This window comes from Theropithecus gelada, chromosome 1 (assembly GCF_003255815.1).
Source record: "Theropithecus gelada isolate Dixy chromosome 1, Tgel_1.0, whole genome shotgun sequence".
Lineage (NCBI taxonomy): Eukaryota > Metazoa > Chordata > Mammalia > Primates > Cercopithecidae > Theropithecus > Theropithecus gelada.
In genome coordinates, this window is record NC_037668.1 from 153,684,959 (window position 1) to 153,702,243 (window position 17,285).

The 17,285-nt window shown below is 40.9% G+C and overlaps 1 protein-coding gene across 5 annotated transcripts in view; it reads left to right on the forward strand.

The window, feature by feature from the left end:
• INTS7 (integrator complex subunit 7) overlaps positions 1–17,285 on the forward strand; it is a 96,545-nt gene that overhangs the window by 77,275 nt on the left and 1,985 nt on the right. For 3 of the 5 annotated variants that reach the window (XM_025383554.1, XM_025383582.1, XM_025383567.1), the window contains 3 exons: positions 7,736–7,868; positions 14,325–14,423; positions 16,050–16,235. In XM_025383554.1, the coding sequence (XP_025239339.1) occupies positions 7,736–7,868; positions 14,325–14,423; positions 16,050–16,235 (418 nt within the window). The remainder of the gene's footprint in view (positions 1–7,735; positions 7,869–14,324; positions 14,424–16,049; positions 16,236–17,285) is intronic. The other 2 variants (XM_025383575.1, XM_025383561.1) reach the window with 2 other exon arrangements.

The window sequence follows — 17,285 nt, forward strand, 5'->3', positions numbered from 1 at the left end:
TTTATTTTATTTTTAGTAGAGATGGGATTTAAACATGGTGGCCAGGCTTGTCTCAAACTCCTGACTTCAAGTGATCCACCCATCTCAGCCTCCCAAAGTGTTTTTTTCTCTATTCTTGTCTTACTGTCTTATTCAGAAAGCCAGTCTTCAAGCTCTGTGATTCTTTCCACAGCTTGGTCTGCTTTGCAGTTAATTTTAAGAATTGCATTATGAAATTAATGCAGTGTGTTTTTCTACTCTATCAGGTTGGTTACATTCTTTTTCATGCTGGCTGTTCTTGTCTGTCAGCTCCTGTATCATTTTATTGTGCTTCTTAGCTCCCTTGGATTGGGTTTCAATGTATTCCTGCTTCTTGATGATCTTCATTCCTATCCATTTTCTGATTTCTGTTTCTGTAATTCCAGCCATTTCAGCCCAATTCAGAACCCTTGCTAGAGAGTTAGTGCAGTCATTCGGAAGAAAGAAGGCACTCTGGCTCTTCGAGTTGTCAGAGTTCTTGCACTGGTTCTTTCTCATCTTTGTGGGCTGATGGTCCTTCAGTCTTTGAAGTTGCTGTCCTTTGCATGTTTTTTTGTTGTTGTTGTTATGGTTTTTTTAATCCTATTTGATGACCTTGAGGGTTTGGTTGTGGTATAAAGTGGATTTAGTCAACTGGCTTCATTTCTGGAAGATTTTGGGGAGCCAAGGCTCAGCTCATAACTCCGGGACTGCCTGTTCTGGGGGGCTGGTATGAGCCTCAACTTTGTTCTCTGGCTCCTTCAGGCTAGGAATTGATTGCACTGGGTAGGGGCCAAGGTACTGGTTACTACAGGGCCACTGGTTACTACAGTCCAATGGGTGGTGCCAGCCAAAGCGTTTCATTAGGATGATGGCAGTAGGATCCATCCTCAGTTGCACATGCCAGCAGCAGCAGCATAACGGGATGCACACTTGTCCACTGTGGCAGGATGCTAGCAGGTCTGGAATGCCAGCCTTTGTGTGGGCCTTCACAGCAGCAGCAGAGGCAGCACGGCTGACTGGTGGGGTGCAGGGGAGCCTTGTTAGTGACTGTGCGTGCCATGGCACTAGTGGTAGTATAAGCATAGGGGCGTGGCGCTGGTGGACACAGAACTGTGTGTGCCCTCTGTGCAGGTGGAGGTAGCCACTTAGGGCAGGGGAAGGTCCACTGTTTTTCATGCCTAGTTTCACTCCCAGGGCAATGTTGGCACAGGAGCTCCAAATGCAACAGCAGTAATGCAAGGGTAATGGGGGCAGAATGCACTCACACCAGCAGCAGTGGCAGGGCAGGGTGAATGTGCACTGGTGGGACTGGGGAGACAAGATCTGCCTATGCACACACGTTGGCAAAGCAGTGTTGGGGGGTAGCCATGGGCCCAGGGAAAGCTGCCAGTATGGGGAGGGAGCAGGTGAGCTGGCACGTGTCCACAAGCCGGGCTGCTGTGCTGGAACTCACTACCAGTTAGGCGCAGTCCCCCAGCACAGGAGCTATGATGCAGGCTCCCCAGGACACCCAAGGCTGCACTGCAAGCAGGCACAGCCAGGTTGGGGCCCCAGGAAAGGCCAGATGGACTGGCCCCATCTGATCTTCAAGACTGCCCTGTAGACTTGAGGTCTGACAGTTCCCTTAGTAGGGATAAAGTCTCCTATAAAGCAAGTCAGCAAGTTAAGCCTAGAGGGATGGGTGCCCCTGGCCATATTCCACCACAGATGCTCACACACCAAACACTCTGGACTCTGCATTGGCTAGAATACGGCCCCTAACACTTCTCTAAGCAGCCCTCTGTGCCAACTCAAGCGTCCATAGTGGTCGAGGAATCTCCTCCTGCCAGGATTCCAGAGGCCCGTTGCAGTAGCTGGTTGTTTTTTGCCAGTTCAAGTCACTGTTCCCCTGGTGCGATATCCCCATGCAGGGGTCCCTCCCAGCTTCCTCCCCTTCAGCCCAGCTTCTGTGTCTTTCCTCTGTCCACCCTTAGTTTCTTCCCTCTAAATATCTGTTAGGAGAGGACCAGTCGTCCTGGTCCCTTGGTGGCAGCTGTTCCACCAGGCTGCGTCTAGTCCGCCATCTTGCCCAGCTCTTGCATTTACACTATCTATAATTTCAATCTAGTAAGGCCTGAGATTCCAATATCAGTTCCCTCAAAGAGAATATAATCAACAAAGCAGTTTAAATTTCTCTACCCAAATTGGAACAGAGGAAGAAAAAAGGCTGAAAAAATGAAGAGTCAAAGCTGGCCCGTGGAATAATGTCATTTAGACTAATATGCATGTAACTGGAATCCTAGAAAGAGGGAAAGGGGGAACAGAAAAATATTTAAATGACTAAAAGTCTTTTATATTTAATTAAACATATAAACCCACAGAGCCAAGAAGCTTAATGAACCTCTAGCAGCGAAAACATAAAATTAGAGCAAGGCACACGTAACAGTGAAATTGCTGGAAACCAATGATAAAGGGAAAATTTTTTTAAAGATAAGGTATTATTTAAAAGGGAAGAAAATATTTAGGAGGGAAGAAAGATCAGAATGTCTACTGATTTCTCATCAGAAATATTGCAAGCCAAAAGACAATTGGAGCAACATCTTTAAAGTCCTGGGAAAAAAAATGTTAACCTATAATTCTATATTCAGGAAAAATACCGTTCAATAAATTAAGGTTAAATTAAGACATTTTCAGAAAAAAAATCTGATAAATGCCATCAGCAGGTCTGTACTACAAGAAATGTTAAAGGAAGTTCTTTAGGCTGAAGGAAAATTATTTCTGATATAAACTCAGACCTACAAAACTGAATAAGGAGGATTACAAATGGTAAATTTTTTTCAATTTTTAAAAAGATAATTGACCATTTATAGCAAAAATGATGTTTAGGAGTTTATAACATATAGAAGTAAAATATATGAAGTAAGACAACAGGGGGATATAGTAGTAAGAATCTTACATTTAGTAGTATATCTTTTGATAGTAACTTCTGATAAACTGAGGGTGAATATTTTAAACTCTAGAGCAGCCACCAAGAAATAAAACAAGCCAGTAGAGCCATAAAGTGTAATACTAAAATACTTAGTTAATCCAAAAGAGACCAGAGAAAGAGGAAAACAGGAACAGAAACAGATAGAAAAAGTAGAAAACAAATCAAAAGATGGTACCCTTAAATCCAGTCATACCAGTAAATATATATGGTCTTACTCTAAATAAAGATAGACTGGATTTAAAAAGCAAAATGCGGCCAGGTGCAGTGACTCATGCCTGTAATCCCAGCAATTTTGGAGGCCGAGGGGGGTCAGATCACAAGGTCAGGAGTTCGAGACCAGCCTGGCCAGTATGGTGAAACCCTGTCTCTACTAAAAATACAAAAAAGATTAGCTGGGCATGGTGGCATGCGCCTGTAGTCCCAGCTACTCGGGAGGCTGAGGCAGGAGAATCACTTGAACCTGGGAGACGGAGGTTGCAGTGAGCCGAGATAGAGCCACTGCACTACAGCCTGGGTGACAGAGCAAGACTCTGTCTCAAAAAAAAAAAAAAAAAGCAAAATGCAACTATATGCTTACTACAAGAAATCCATTTTGAATGTAAAGACATAGGTTAACAGTAAATAAAAAGATGGAAAAGGATATAACATAACATGCAAACCCTCCTAAGAAAGCTGTAGTGGCCATATGAATATTATACAAAGTATACTTTAAGATAGGGGCTGTTGCCAGTGAGAAAGAAGTACACTTCATGATTAAAGGATCAATTCATCCAGAAGACATAATCCTCAGTATTATGGACCTACTAACAGGTCTTCCAAATATATAAAGAAAAAACTGACAGAATTGAAAGAGAAATACACAAATCTACAGTTGTAGTTGGAGATTTCACCACTTCCTTCTAGGTAATTTATAGAGCATCTTGAACTATACTGTCAACCAACTTTACCTAATTGACATTTATACAGCATCTGCAGCAGCATACATCTTTTCAAAAGTGCATTTGGAACATTTACCAAGATAAACCATATGCTGGGCCTTAAAACAAGTCTCAATAAATACTAAAGCATTGAAATAAAATAATATGTTATCTGATATAATTAAATTAGAAAAGAAGATTTCTGAAAAATTTCCAAGTATTTAGAAATTAAACAACATTTCTAAATCCAGTAGGTCAAGAAATTACAAAGGAAATTAGAAAACATGTTAAGCTGAATGAAAATGAGAACATACCATGAAACTTGTGGGATGCAGCTAACCTGTGGGATAAGAAGAACTTATGGAGAAATTTATAGATTTAAATGCTTATATGTATTAAAGAAAGTTTAAGATCAATAATCGCAGTTTCTACTTTATGAAGTGAGGAAAAGAAAGCGAATTAAACCCAGAATAATTAGAAAGATGCAAATAAGAAAGACTGTTATCAGTGAATTAGAAACAAATAACTAGATATCTATATAGTGGAAAAAATTTAACCTTACCTCACAGTGTACACAAAAATTAATTCCAAATGAATCATAGACCAAAATATAAAACTCCAGACTTTCTAGAAGACTACATTGGAAAACCTCTTCATGACCTTGAGGTTGGTCATGATTTCTTAGGACACAAACAGCAGTTACCATAAGAGAAAAATTTGCTGAATTGGATTTAAACTTTTAAATCTGCTTTTGTTAATATGTCATTTAAAAAATGGAAAAGGTTATGGACAACAAGAAAATATTTTCAAAACATATTCTATCAAAAGACTTTTATTCAGACATTGTTTTATTAAGAACACCACACAACTCGACAATCCGATTTTTTTCTTTTTTTTTTTGAGACGGACTCTCTGTCATCCAGACTGGAGTGCAATGGCGCGATCTTGGCTCACTGCAACCTCCACCTCCCGAGTTCAAGCGATTCTCCTGCCTCAGCCTCCCGAGTAGCTGGGATTACAGACATGCGTCACCATGCCCAGCTAATTTTTGTATTTTTAGTAGAGTTGAGATTTCACCATAGTGGCCAGGCTGGTCTCAAACTCCCGACCTCAGGTGATCCACCCGCCTCGGCCTCCCAAAGTGCTGGGATTATAAGCATGAGCCACCATGCCCAGCTGACAATCCAATTTTTTAAAACTGATAAGAGGATCGGGCGTGGTGGCTCACGCCTGTAATCCCAGCACTTTAGGAGGCCGAGGCAGGCAGATCACGAGGTCAGGAGATCGAGACCATCCTGGCTAACACGGTGAAACTCTGTCTCCACTAAAAATACAAAAAATTAGCCAGGCGTGGTGGCGGGCGCCTATAGTCCCAGCTACTCAGGAGGCTGAGACAGGAGAATGGCGTGAACCCGGGAGGTGGAGCTTGCAGTGAGCCGAGACTGTGCCACTGCACTCCAGCCTGGGCGATAGAGCGAGACTCTGTCTCAAAAAAAAAAACTGATAAGAGTTTTGGACACTTCAAAAAAGAAAATATGTGAATACCCAATAGGCACATGAAAAGGTGCTTGACATTAGTAGTCATTAGGGAAATTAAAATCACAATGAGATACTACTCCCACTAGAACAGCTAAGATTAAAAAGACCTTCAATACCCTACGTTGGTGAAGATGTGGAGGAGCTTGAATTCATACTAATACGTTGTTGGGAATACAAAATGATATAGCCACTTGGAAAACTGTTTGACAATGTCATATAAAGTTAAACATACATTTATCATATGACCACCAATTCTACTCCTACTATGTTACCCAAGAGAAAGGAAAACATGTTTCCACACAGACATATACACAAATGTTCATAGCATTTTTATTCATAATAACAAATCTGGAAAAATCCAAGTGTCTCTCAGTAGGCTAATGGGTAAATAAATTGTAGTATATCCACAAATGAAATGCTACTTAGTAATGAAGATGAATGACCTGTTGATCATTCAGCAAGTCATACAGAAACCATGAGTGCCCTCAAAAACATGCTGTGAAAGAAGCCAGTAGAGAAAATCAGTGAAACCAGAAGCTGGTTCTTTGAAAAGATTAATAAAATTGATAAAACTAGTCCGAGCAAGAAAAAATAATCACTAATAGTAGAAATAAAATGATGGCATCAATACAAATCTTAACAGATATTAAAAGCATAATAAGGAAAGAATAACTTTGTGCAAAGAAATTTGCTTAGATGAATAGGACAAATTTAAATACTCTTCATTAGCATAGACAAAAATTTTTAACAAAAGTTCAGTCCAACAATATATGTAAATATAATACATTAAGACTAAATAGGGTTTATCCCAGGAATGCAAGGTTGGGTTAACATTAGAAAATCAATTTAAGTACTTCACCATATTGCAAAATAAATGAGAAAAACTAAAGTGGGAAGACTTAACTACTGGTTTCAATACTTAATATAAAACTACAGTAATTAAGACAATGTGATGATGGCTTAAGGGTAGGATGGAGAGTCCGGAAATAGATACTCACGTAGTCACTTGATTTTTGTCAAAGATGCCAAGATAATTGTATGGGAAAAGAATAGTCTTTTCAACAGATTGTGCTAGAACAACTAAATATATAAAAGGGAAAAAATAATCTTCCTTACCCCACACCATACACAAAAGAGTGTATTGTATGGCTCTATTTATATGAACTATTAGGAAACAAATCTCATTTACAGAGATAAAAAGCAAATCTGTGGTTGCCTACCACCAGAAATGGAATTGTTTTGTTAGCAAAAAAATGGAAGTCTTTTATGTAGTTTAGTTGTCCTTAAAGTCCATCATACAAATGAGCTTCGGTTCTTGTCTTAATAGAACTTAAGATATAGTAAAGAGCAGGAAACAGAGCTTTGGAGCCCAGCAAATGTGAACATGAATCCCTTACCAGTCACTCCTAGCTCTGTGAATGTATATCATCCCAGTGAGCCATGTATGCATAAACTATAGGTAGATAATGAGGCCTGTTTCCCAGAGTAGTTGTGAAGATTAAATGAACTAATATATATAAAATAGCTGGCTGAAATGCCTTCTACATAGTAGGCATTAAAATGATAGTAGGGAATAATAAGAGTAGTGTTATGCCCAGCATATTTAAATTACCTACATTGTATTTTTAAAAGTTTAGTTAGAAATGCCTTTTTTCACTTAGAAATATTTTCAGAAATTTGCAGGGGTTCGAAGCAGTAGAAGAAAAAGGAAGAAATCTAGGTTAAACTTATCCCGCCATGCTGTGTATACAAACTGTCTTCTGAACATGCCTGTGCGTTTCATCTCCATGCTTTAGATTCATGCCATATCTCTAGCCATGAATGTCCTGTACTTTCCATCTCTCCAGAGTTTACCTGTCTTACTCACCTACTGATATGTTCAAGACTATTTTCTTCTGTGACATTCCTCCATGTTCTAACCTGTTATTTATGTATCTAACCTGTTATTATATATCTTTATTGATAGTTTGGCACCTCTCTGCTGGCTTTATTGATAGTCCCCTTTTCAGATGTCTTTATGTCTCTTTCACCTATGGCAGTAAAACACTGTCATATTTCCTGGCAACCAAAGAGATTAAGAATTACATAACTTGAAGTCAGACCTGGGTTTGAATTCTGGTTTGCGATTTACTAGCTGTATGACTGTAGGCAAACTACTTACCCTCTCCTAGCCTCAATTTTCTCACCTATAAATGGAAATAACTTCATGATTTTAAAAATTAAATGAAAATATTTGAAAGTACCTGATACATGTAGGTATTAAATAGCCATGCTATTTTGATGGATTAATCAATATTGACCTTTACTTCAGTTTCCAGGAATATGGATCTACTGGAACAGCCCATGCTGATAGTGAATATGAAAGAAGAATGATGTCTGTATATAATCATGTCTTGGAGGAGGTAGAATCACTCAATCGGAAGTATACCCCTGTTTCTTATATGGCAAGTGGCATTTGTTTTATTGAGCTTTTATTGTATGGATGTGGGTTTTCATATATCTATGGCACTTACTAACTCTGTGAGTTCAACAAATTAACCTTTCTGTGCCTGTTTCCTTACCTATAAAACAGGGTTAATACCGACATCACAGCATTGTAGTGGGGAGTAAATGAGATCATCCATGAAAGCACTTACCACATCTCTAGCTGCTACAGAATACAAATAAAACTTTTCTCTTTTTGTAACAATTTAACTGAAGTACAATAATTCTCAACCCAGGCTACACATTAGAATCATTTGAGGGCTTTTTATAAAGAATACATGAATATACAGGCCTCACCCCTGACCAGTTAACTCTGAATTTCTGGAATTGGGGCCCAGGCATTAGTAGTTTTACATGCAGTCAGGTGATTCTGTCATGCTGCCATGGTTGGGAGAACCACTGGCCAATTGAAACAGGAAGAACTGGGCTTGTTGTCTGACTGGCAATGAATCATTTCCTACCAGGTGATGACAGTAATGTCTTTCAGTACACTCTTCAGCCTTTAGCCTGCTGAATTTCTGCTGCCTTTGGCACTTCCTAAGAAATTCTCAGAGTGCTCACCCTTTATTAAATCTTCTCCCCTGATTTACCAGTCATAGGACAGGCTGACACATTCTCACCCAAATTTTCTCCTCCCTGTCTGACCATTCCCTAGTGACTCTGCTCAGGTTTTATAACAAATGCCATAGGCTTGGTGCCTTAAACAACAGACATTTATTTCTCACAGTTCTGGAGTCAGGGAAGTCCAGGATCAAGGTGCCGGCAGATTCGGTTCCTGGTGAGGGCTTTCTTCCTGGCCCTGGTGACAGCCACCTTCTCACTGTGTCTTCACATGGTAGGGAGAGATCGAGAGCTCGGGTCACTCTTCCTCTTCTGGGAGAACACTCATCCCAGCCGGGTGCAGTGGCTCACGCCTGTAATCCCAGCACTTTGGAGGGCGAGGCGGGCAGATCACAAGGTCGGGAGTTTGAGACCAGCGTAACTAACATGGTGAAACCCTGTGTCTGCTAAAAATGCAAAAATTAGCTGGGCATGGTGGCGCATACCTGTAATCCCAGCTACTCAGGAGGCTAAGGCAGGAAAATCATTTGAATCGGGTGTCAGAGGTTGCAGTGAACCGAGATCATGCCACTGCACTCCAGCCCGGACAACAGAGCGAGGACTCTGTCTCAAAAAAAAGAAAAAGAACAGAGGAACACTCATCCCATCATGGGGGCCCACCTCCAAATGCCATGACCTTGGGGGTTACAGCTTTCACATACGAATTTGGGGGAACACAAACATTCAGTCCACAATTCCCAGCCTTTGAACTTTACCCCTTGGAGAGTTTCTCTTCTGCTTCTCTTCTCATTCTGTACTTTCTTGCTTTATCAAGTATTTTAGAATAAATAGGATGTGTCATTAAAGAGTTAGGTTAGATCTAAAGAGGGGCAATTCCCTTGACATACTGCTTTCCATGTAAAATTGTCAATAGTATTTACTGAACCGAATTGACAGCTGTTTGACAGTGACATTGTTTGCTAAGAGAGAGTGTAAAGACAATCTTTGAAAGAAATACACACATCTGTGTGAGACAGTGGTTATTTTCATATTCCTCTAAGCTCCATCCTAAAAAATGAAATAGATGATAAACAGAAACTTGGTTTTGATGGAATTGAGTATAATGGAATGGGAATTTTCTGCCCAGCAGAAGACAGTACAGAGAAAAGGGCCCTATGCTCATTCAGAACTAGGTTCAAATTCTGGCATTGCCGCTCAGCAGTTCTGTGACTTTAGTCACATTACTTAACATCCTTTTATATGAAGTAGAAAACATGCCTGCGTCATAGGATTACTGTGAGGTTTAAATGAAATAATGCTCATTGCCTAGCACAGTGCTGTCATACAAGGAGTGGTTAATAAAACATTTTCCAGTCGGGCATGGTGGCTCATGCCTGTAATCTCAGCACTTTGGGAGGCAAAGGTGGGCGGATCACCTGAGGTCAGGAGTTCAAGACCAGCCTGCCCAACATGGTGAGACCCCATCTGTACTAAAACTACAAAAATTAGCAGGGCATGATGGCAAGCGCCTGTAATCCCAGCTACGTGGGAGGCTGAGGCAGGAGAATTGCTTGAACCCGGGAGGTGGAGGTTGCCGTGAGTCGAGATCACGCCATTGCACTCCAACCTGGGCGACAAGAGTGAAACTTCATCTCAAATAAATAAATAAATAAATTCTCTTTTTCTGTATTTTCAAATTGTATTTTATAGATTTGTTACCGTCTGAGCCTCCAGATTCAGTTCAACAAGTACTTTTGGGATCCTAGGGATAGAAAAATGACAGACATGGGATCTTCCCTCAAGTTGTCCATAGTCTTAAGAAAGAAAGATTTTTTTTTTTTTTTTGAGACAGAGTCTCGCTCTGTCGCCCAGGCTGGAGTGCAGTGGCGCGATCTCGGCTCACTGCAAGCTCTGCCTCCTGGGTTCACGCCATTCTCCTGCCTCAGTCTCCCGAATAGCTGGGACCACAGGTGCCCGCCACCATGCCCAGCTAATTTTTTGTATTTTTAGCAGAGACAGGGTTTCACCGTGTTAGCCAGGGTGGTCTCGATCTCCTGACCTCGTGATCCACCCGCCTCAGCCTCCCAAAGTGCTGGGGTTACAGGTGTGAGCCACCGCACCCAGCTGAAAGAAAGATTTTATAACAAATAAACACAATACAGTGTATGTGCATTAATAGAATTCTGCACAATGTAGAGATGTAGAACAAAAAAGAGTAGTTCACGTCAAAAGATAGGGAAAATGGATTGGTGGTGCAGTTGAGAGGGAAGATGTATTTGTATATGAGTTTTCCAGGCAGATAAGAAGGGGTTGGGAATCTCAGGCAGAAAACATGTTCGAAAGCAGAGGCATGAAATAGCATGGTGTCTTCTAGGAACAGTTTGTTATTACTGCAATGTAACGTACAGGCTAGGGATTAGATGAAATCAGAGAGGTAGCCAGCGGCCAGGTGACAGAAGGCTTTGAACACAGTATTAAGGAGTTTGGACTTTGTCCTTAGGCACTGGGGGGCTTCTTAGAAATTGTAAATGGGTGGGAGAGAGAAGTGCTTAATATAGATTGTTTATTATCATATAGAAGCAAAACAGGAAATGGCTGGTAGGGTGTGAAATTAGAGGAAAGAAGAATGACTACAAGGCTTTTTCAGTAATCCAAAGTAAGGAACAAATTACTAAAATGTCAGTAGGAATGAGAAAAACAGATATATATGAGAGATACTTAGTGAAAATATTTTCAAGGCTGAGTGTGTTTTTTTTGTTTTTTGGTTTTTTTTGAGACAGCGTCTTGCTCTGTCGCCCAGGCTGGATTGCAGTGGCACGATCTCCGCTCACTACAAGCTCCGCCTCCCGGGTTCACACCATTCTCCTGCCTTAGCCTCCCCAGTAGCTGGGACTACAGGCGCCCGCCACCACGCCCGGCTAATTTTTTGTGTGTTTTTAGTAGAGACGGGGTTTCATCGTGTTCGCCAGGATGGTCTCAATCTCCTGACCTCGTGATCCGCCCGCTTTGGCCTCCCAAAGTGCTGGGATTACAGGCGTGAGCCACCACACCCGGCCCTTTTTTTTTTTTTTTTTTTTTAAACTAGACATGAGATGATGGAGGCATGCCTTCCAGGTTTCCAGCTTCAGTGATCAGTTACACAACTGATTGATCCTTTACTGATAGAATATAGAGAGGTGATAGAAGATGCAGGTTTTATTTTCAAACACGTTGTTGTCTTTAGGCAGTTGGATAGTAAATACGTTGGAGTTGGAAGAAAGATGAGCTGGGATACATATAAGGTCATCTGCACATAGAAGGTCTTAAAGTCAATCAGAAATAAGGGTATGGACTATTAGGTGGAATTTCATGGAAGGAAAAGCATTATCAGGTGCCACAGAAATGTCAGAAAATACAAAGACTGAGAAGTATCCATTGGATTGACAATTAAGAGAGCGTTGGCCAGGCACGGTGCCTCCTGCCCGCAATCCCAGCACTTTGGGAGGCCAATGCGGGTGGATCACGAGGTCAGGAGTTTGAGATCAGCCTGACCAACATGGTGAAACCCTGTCTCTACTAAAAATACAAAAGTTAGCCGGGCGTGGTGGCACGTGCCTATAATCCCAGCTACTTGGGAGGCTGATGCAGGAGAATGGCATGAACCCAGGAGGCAGAGCTTGCAGTGAGCCGAGATCGCACCACTGCATTCCAGCCTGGGTAACAGAGCGAGACTCCGTCTCAAAAAAACCAAAAAGCAAAAAAAAAAAAAATTAACGTCTTTCTGATTATGATATGTAATTTACATCTCCAGACATCTTAATAGTGGTCTGCTAATATACCTATGGAGGTCAATACCCAAGGGGCTGTTGACCTCAGAGGCACTCCACACTTTTCCAAGGGGGTATTGCAAAATCTGCACCATTCTTTTAAAAGGCAAAATGGTGACTTTCTGCCTGAAAACAGCCTGAAGTCCCTTGTGGTCCTCTGAGTCCACCCTTCAAAGATGTTTCTCTCCTTAAACACTAGTGTGGCATCAGAGGTCCACCAAAGGTGGATGTCCCTGCAAATACTTCCCAAATTACTTGTTGCAGGAAGCTGATTAATGCTATTTTAACAGTTGAATCTGAAAGAATAGAACCAGTGTCTTTAAATCTGTGTTGTAATTATCTCAGGTAATAGACCTGGCATTTGTACTATGAGCCTATTGGGCACAAAATGTTCAACTGCCTGAACCCAATAAGGAATGGATTTTTCTGGCTTTTAGCCTTAACACCCAACTTAAAAAAAGAAAAAAAAAATATTTACAGCATGAGCAACTAGGTGACATTCTGTTTGAAAGCAGGAGCTTAGAGGGACAGACAGCATACCACATGGTGCATGCAGCAGTTTTCAACCTGTGGTGTTGGGTTTCAATCAGGCTGGTGGGAAAAATATTAGAGATAGTTATAGAAATAGACACAAATCTTCTTGGAAGGCTGAGAAGTTTGTATGACTTCAGTAATAGATCTGACTGAAGGCGACCTGATCCCTTTACCTTTAGTTAAACAAATTAAAATAGTAATAAAGAAAGGCAGAGTAGTTTACCTAGCTAGCTTGTTTACTCATGTAAAGACTAACCTTTGATGTACCATGGGTGCTTAAGTGCCTTTTACTCAGAAGTCCACAATGTCAATTTCCCTCTAATGGTGTTGACTCAAGCTTTTGTTAGTTAATCTTACTGAATAAATGCGAGTCTGACTAGCTGATCAGGGACCAGTCACAACTGTTAACAGGACTCAGCAGGAGCCTGTAAGCAGCTGGGACCCTCAGCTGGACTGGCAGAGCAGAATATCTGGGTGTCAGTGTACTTTATTCATCCGTTGCTGAATCGGGTCTGCAGGAACAGACCCCCCGCAGCTAGTGCCCCTGCGAAAGGAGTGCTGCCTCACTGTTGTGCCTTAGGAGGCCACTGAGACCGGAGTAGACTGAGGAAGGGATAGTAGACCAAGTAGGAATGGTTCTGGTTCACCTAAAGTTGAAGGTGTTCTTATGATACTTTCAGTTTTCTTCTATTAAGTTGGCAAATCATTGGTGATACAGAAGAAAATCACTGAAGAGTCAGGCAACCTAGATTCTAGTCCCAGCTTGTTCTGTTACCTATCTGTGTGACCTGTGTCATCAGCAAAATTGAAGATTAGACTGGGTAATCTTTAAAATATCGTTGAACTCTTAAATTCTGATTTTATGACCACTTTCATTAAGGCTCAAAATATTCTCTGCAGTGTTTCTGTACCTCTGCAGTCATGCTGGGATTTTCAAAACTCAGTTAAATGTGTGAAGCAGATTTGAGAAATAAGGTATTTTGTTAGAGTTTCAGGATTCTCCGACTATATAGTCCTCTTTCATCTGAATTCGACTAAGTTTCCACCATTGCTTACTCTGAGGACCGGTGGCCATAGAGACAAAGAAGCCACCTAATGAAAGAATGAGCCAGCTGAAAGCCAAGGTCCTGCAAAATGCTCGGGCTTCTTTACCATACTGTTTATCATACTTTGCCATGTGATAGTTACTCTGTATTTTAGCATCTAATATATTTGTTTACTAATATACTGATATTTCTGAGTGCTGTAGAAATGTGGAATTTTCCTATTGCTTGGCCTTGAGGACTGTGGATTTTCTCATTTCTGTCACTTATATTTTATTGAATATACTTCACAATAAAGTAAAAATCTATAATTGTGATTGATGACATGAATGATTTAGTATGTATGCACAGTTCCTGGATGTGATGCCTAGTTCTTGATTGGTATGTACATTTGTAATTATATGGGCATTTGTAGTTTTATACTGAATGTACCACTTGTTGATGAAATTTGAAAATTTATTTTTATTTGATTTAGTTTCTTTTTTTCCCTCAGCATACAGCATGCCTCTGCAATGCCATCATTGCTTTGCTGAAAGTTCCTCTTTCTTTCCAGAGATATTTTTTCCAGAAACTACAGTCTACCAGCATCAAGGTAATACAGGAAGAATACTAAGGTTAATATAGGTTTTAAAACCAGGTGTCTTCTGAAGATTATGTAGGACATAGCTACATTTCAGTGTGTTACCTTTGGTTTATTGGTTTTTTTGTTTTGTTTTGTTTTTTGAGACAGAGGCTCGCCCTGTCGCCTGGGCTGGAGTACAGTGGTGTGATCTTGGCTCACCGCAACCTCTAGGTTCAAGCAATTCTCCTGCCTCAGCCTCTCGAGGAGCTGGGATTACAGGCATCCGCCACCACACCCAGCTAATTTTTGTATTTTTGATAAAGATGGGGTTGCACCATGTTGGCCAGGCTGGTCAGGAACTCCTGACCTCAAGTGATCCACCCACCTCTGCCTCCCAAAGCGCTCGGATTACAGGCATGAGCCACCGCGCCTGGCCTACCTTTGGGTTTGATAAAACCTAGTTGTAAGCCATTTCTCTCCTTTATCAAGGGTTGGATGAAAGGAATGGATTTGAGAGTTAAACTCTCTCCCTTTTTAATTGTCAGTGCCAAATGCTATGAGACAGGCATTTAGGTAACTGGAGCTCTGTTGTTTGCCTCTTACCTCCAGGAATAAATTAGTGATATATCACAGTAGCCTGCAAGGATCTTGAGCTGAGTCTATTCAGACCCAACTTAGAATGAATCAGGTCCAGTAAAGTGTCACCAGTTCTACTTCCAAAGTACTTCTGCCTTTCAGTAACATATTTTGAGGGGCTAACCAGTGAGTAGAATTAGTATTTTGAAATATTTAAGCCACTCACAATTCAAAAGCTATTTTTGATTCAAAAAAATTGTTGGAAAAGGGAGAAAATTGTCACTTCTAAGAGATTTCCTAGATTATCCCTGTTAGTTAATGTCTTCAGTAAACTTTTACATCCATGCAGATGCTTTTGATTACAAATAACAAAGCATTCCATTTCAAAATGACTGGAATAATGAGGAAGACTGACGATCTAGATAAGAAGTCCTAAAGTAGGATGTCTCCAGGGTTGATTAGTTTAGTAGTTCAACAGCATTATCAGAAAGACTCAAATTTCTTCCATCTTTTCATTTAGCAAGACTTGAGCTTTCTTTAATTGATGCGTATTTGGGATTTTTAATACATTTTTGAAGAAAAACTAATGAGAGGTTAAAAAATGTCATTTGATTCATTTGTGGATATTGACTTTTTTATAGCACAGTGACTTCGCTGTGTAGATAATCCTGGAACTTTAAGTTCATTTACATTTGAATTTAGTTTACTTAAATTTACCTAAGACCAAAGAGACAGCAGCTCTTAGGTAATGAAAATTGATATAATGCATTTCCCTACTAGAAGTGGTTCATTGTCAAAGAAATGCCTCACCACAAAAATTGGGAGAACAGTGCCTTTGCTTTTCTCTAGTTCTCTATCATCCTCAAGTAGAACTGAGGTTTGAGATGAAAACCACAGTGATGTTTAGAAGGAGGCACTTTAAAGGTACATCTGTCTTTTCTCGGCACAGTCAGGTCATGTGGGGGTAGGGGAGTGCACAATCGATTCTGTTAACCTGTAACCAGTGATTAGCACAGACATGTTTGTCAGAAGGAAGCTTGCTCTTGGTTGTTGGCATTTATTTGAGTGTTGGCATTCCAGCTTGCTCTGTCACCATCGCCCCGGAACCCTGCAGAGCCCATTGCTGTCCAGAATAACCAGCAGCTGGCGCTAAAGGTAGAGGGAGTGGTTCAGCACGGATCTAAACCAGGACTCTTTCGCAAAATTCAGTCTGTCTGTCTGAATGTTTCTTCCACACTGCAGAGTAAATCCGGACAAGACTACAAGGTAATTTAGGAAAGAGGCAGAATTGTGATACAGATTTTATATGAGCTCATTGATGGAAGTTTTCCAGTGTTTTTCATGGTTAAACAGATTGCAGTTATACCTCCAAAGGGATCAGATGGACATAAATTAAAAGCCCACATTGGGGCTGGAAGGGGTTGATAAACACTTCTTTTTTCTCTCCCTGAACCAGTTAATAGGGACGAAGCATCCAGGCAAAGATCAAAATATGAGTTTTATTACTGTTAGAGCTGTGGGAAAACCTAACTCCGATGCCTGGCAGCAAGGACTTTCTAACCTTAGACCCCTGAATTGGACTTTTTCACCCAGCCTCAGTCAGTACATATGGGAGCCTGCCCCTATAAAATTTATGGCAGGGCACAGAGAACTCGGGTGCCCAAAGCAGAAGAGAAAGAGCAAGGGCTTACCTTCCCATGTCTGGTTCCTGCCCAGAAACTCACCCATCAGCAAGACTCACCTCCTCCCTCCTCCCCACTAGGCCAGGAAATTAATGTAATGAAAGGCCCCTCGCACATCAAGAGGTCCCTTCAAATGTCAGAAGTTGAAAAACAAGTGTCTCCCTAACCCACCCAATCCCTCCCCACAAAATAATACACATCTATGTAGTTTTCTCCATTTTAAGTAAATTTTATCATTTAAAAAAAGTATATAGCATTTCTAAAAAATGGTCAGATAAAGTAAAATCTTTTTTTAAGAGTGTAACCCTAGGGATTTGCTGCCTTGAGAACTCAGGATATAGGTAAGTAATAACCTGAATCAGGCTTACATTGTTAGCCAGAGCTAAGATACTGAATCTGTACCCATGAAATGCCAATGTTCCAAATAAAGAATGTTCCTTGCTTTAGACATTCATTTCCAATTCCTTGGTGGTTTATCCACAGTAAATGGAGCAAGGGACCAAGTCCACAGTTGTAGCAGCAAAGTTATTCAGATGCCCAGATTGGCTGTGTTTAGGTTTATTGTGGCGTAGCGTGGAAGGCGGGTTATCAGTGAAGGTATAAAAAGAGAGCATTTTATTATCTTTGGTGGTTT